Source organism: Mus pahari, chromosome 3 (assembly GCF_900095145.1).
Source record: "Mus pahari chromosome 3, PAHARI_EIJ_v1.1, whole genome shotgun sequence".
In the NCBI taxonomy this organism is placed as follows: Eukaryota; Metazoa; Chordata; class Mammalia; order Rodentia; family Muridae; genus Mus; species Mus pahari.
Genome location: NC_034592.1, coordinates 115,644,503 through 115,647,093, shown reverse-complemented (window position 1 = coordinate 115,647,093; position 2,591 = coordinate 115,644,503). Strand labels below are relative to the sequence as shown.

The 2,591-nt window shown below is 36.9% G+C and overlaps 1 protein-coding gene across 1 annotated transcript in view; it reads left to right on the top strand.

Moving 5' to 3' along the window:
• Gpcpd1 (glycerophosphocholine phosphodiesterase 1) overlaps positions 1 to 2,591 on the top strand; it is a 48,508-nt gene that overhangs the window by 23,753 nt on the left and 22,164 nt on the right. Inside the window, exon 7 of the mRNA XM_029535750.1 lies at positions 929 to 1,052. Coding sequence (XP_029391610.1) covers positions 929 to 1,052 — 124 coding nt within the window. The remainder of the gene's footprint in view (positions 1 to 928; positions 1,053 to 2,591) is intronic.

Sequence of the window (2,591 nt, the reverse complement as noted above, 5' to 3'; positions counted from 1 at the left end):
TCTCTCTCTCTCTCTCTCTCTCTCTCTCTCTCTCTCTCTCTCTCTCTCGTGTGTGTTTGTGTTTAGACCAAGATGATTTCACTCAAAATCAGAGATCCTGCCTCTGCTTCCTGACTGCTGGGATGGAAGATGTTCTATGCCCAATAAATTCATTTTTATTATGTGTTTGTTTGTTTGAGACAAAATCTCTTAGTTTGTTGATTTGGTTGACCTAGAACTAGTAGAGACCTACCTGCTTCTGTCTCCTGAGTTCTGGTGTCTAAGTTGTCTATTGCTATTCCTGGCCTGTAATGACAATTTTTTTCTTTTCGGTTTTTAACACGGGGGTGCTGTTGTGCAGCCATGGCTGACCAGGAACTTGCTCTGTAGACCAGATCAGTCTCAAACTTGTCTGTGCCACCTGAGTGCTGGAATTTAATGTGTGCACTGCCATCTTTTTCTTTTTAAAATTTATTGTGCATTAATTGGATTTGCTTGCATGTATGTCTGTGTGAGGATGTGGGATCCTCTAGAACTAGAGTTACAGATAATTTTGAGCTGATGTGTGGGTACTGGGTATTGAACCCAGGTCCTCGAGAAGAGCAGCCAGTTCTCTTAACTACAGAGACATCTCACCAACACCAGTGGCAATTCTTACAGACTTGAGTCACTAAGTAGCTGATTATTAGTAGTCATTTAGCTTTGTTCTTATAACTTCAAATAGAAGTTCTTTTTCAGTGATACATTTTAAGATTACCTTTAATTGGAGTAACACAGTAATTTTTAATGTTGGGAAAGGACCAGTATTACATAGTATCAGTACTGAAATATAAATGTGAACTAGAATTCTTAATGTATGTCTTAGTATGTATAACCAAACTGCTTAAAAATATGTAATTGTATTATTGTATTTGTAATTGTATCATTATCCTTCTTATTTACCCTCCAGATGGTGTTGAGACACTGGACTCTGGATGGCTTACATGTCAGACTGAAATAAGATTGCGGCTGCATTTTTCTGAGAAACCTCCTGTCTCAATTAGCAAGAAAAAGTTCAAAAAATCTAGATTTAGGTATGACCATGTGATTGTTTTACTTACAGCATTGTATAGCCATTAATTTTTGCTATTACTATAGATTTCTTACTTATATGGTTTTAACCTTTCAGTTTATAGGGTAAAATTTGCAACCAGAAAAATTCATTTTTGTAAAAACAAGTGGTTTCTAGGTACATGTATTGCTTTCAAACTGATAAAACAGAAGTGATTGATGGGGAGAGGAAAATGACAGACAGAAAAGGATTGCTAGGATTGGCCTTTGGAGATGTTTTTGACAATGAAAGTAAAAGTTATCCTGGGAGCTCCAGACTCTGGTGCTTCCCACCCTGTCCTCCTCCTCTTCCTCCTCCTCTTCCTCTCCTCTTTTGCTTCCTTCTCTTCCCTTGTTTGATGGAAAAGCTTTACAACAGGAGTTAAATTAGTTTTTTTGTAATGTCATTGAACATAAATCTGAATAAGGTGGTTTACTTAAGATGTAGCCTGACTTTACTCTTAACATTAATCATGTGGTTTGGAATCAAGAATTCCAAGTTATCTTTTTAATTTAAATTTATAATAATATTATTTACTCTAAATCTTTATAATTACCCAAGTATGCCAAATATGTTACAATACATATCCCAATCACACGTAAGAAATATATTAGCTATTGTGATAGAGAGAATTTAGTATGGGAGCGTTGGCTATTTGGACTCAAACTGTTTTTTTGTTGTTGTTGTTTGATTGGTTGGTTGGGTTTTTTTTGTATTTTGATCTTAATGTATATCCACAGTGGACTTAAACTTCTGCTTCAACCCGCTCTGAATGCTGAGGTTATAGACATGCACTGCTCTGCAGTTTAGTGGATTGTCTTACTGCTTTTGGAGTAAGACATTAGCTGATTTACTAGTGCTTCTTTTCTTTGTTCTGCACTTTTTTGAGGGCAAAATTAGAACTGAATCTTGCCTATGGATGGTGGCACACAGCTTTAATCCCAGCATTTGGGATACAGAGGCAGGTGGATATCTGTGAGTTCAAGGCCAGCTTGGTCTATATAGCCTAGGACAGGCAGGACTACACTGAGGAACCCTGTCTCAAAACAAATAACAACAAACAAAACTGAATCTTATGCCATTCTTTATAGAAATCACTTTGATGGTTTTGACTTTCACTAAAATACTTTCTTATAACTCTATGTAGTTGGATTCTACAAGTTAAATGATTTGATTTCTGATGAAATAAAAGTGCATATCTAGACATAGTTGACTGTTCTGGTCATCCTTTTCTCCCAAATTTATATTAGTGATAGACTTAGCCCCCATGGATTAGAAAGCAAATGTGTCTGTAAGAGCCTCAGTAATTTTAAAACTTGGTTTAGCTTTTGCATTTTAAATATAGCGGTGAGCATGCACCTCAGAAGCACCAATTTATAAAGCTAGCTTCCTCCCTCCCTCCCTCCCTCCCTCCCTCCCTCCCTCCTTCCTTCCCTTCCTGATTGACTCATTTATAGGTGGAAAATAGTGCTATCTTTAGTGGACTACCGCATTGTATAGCTGTTTGAAGAAATCCTTTCTT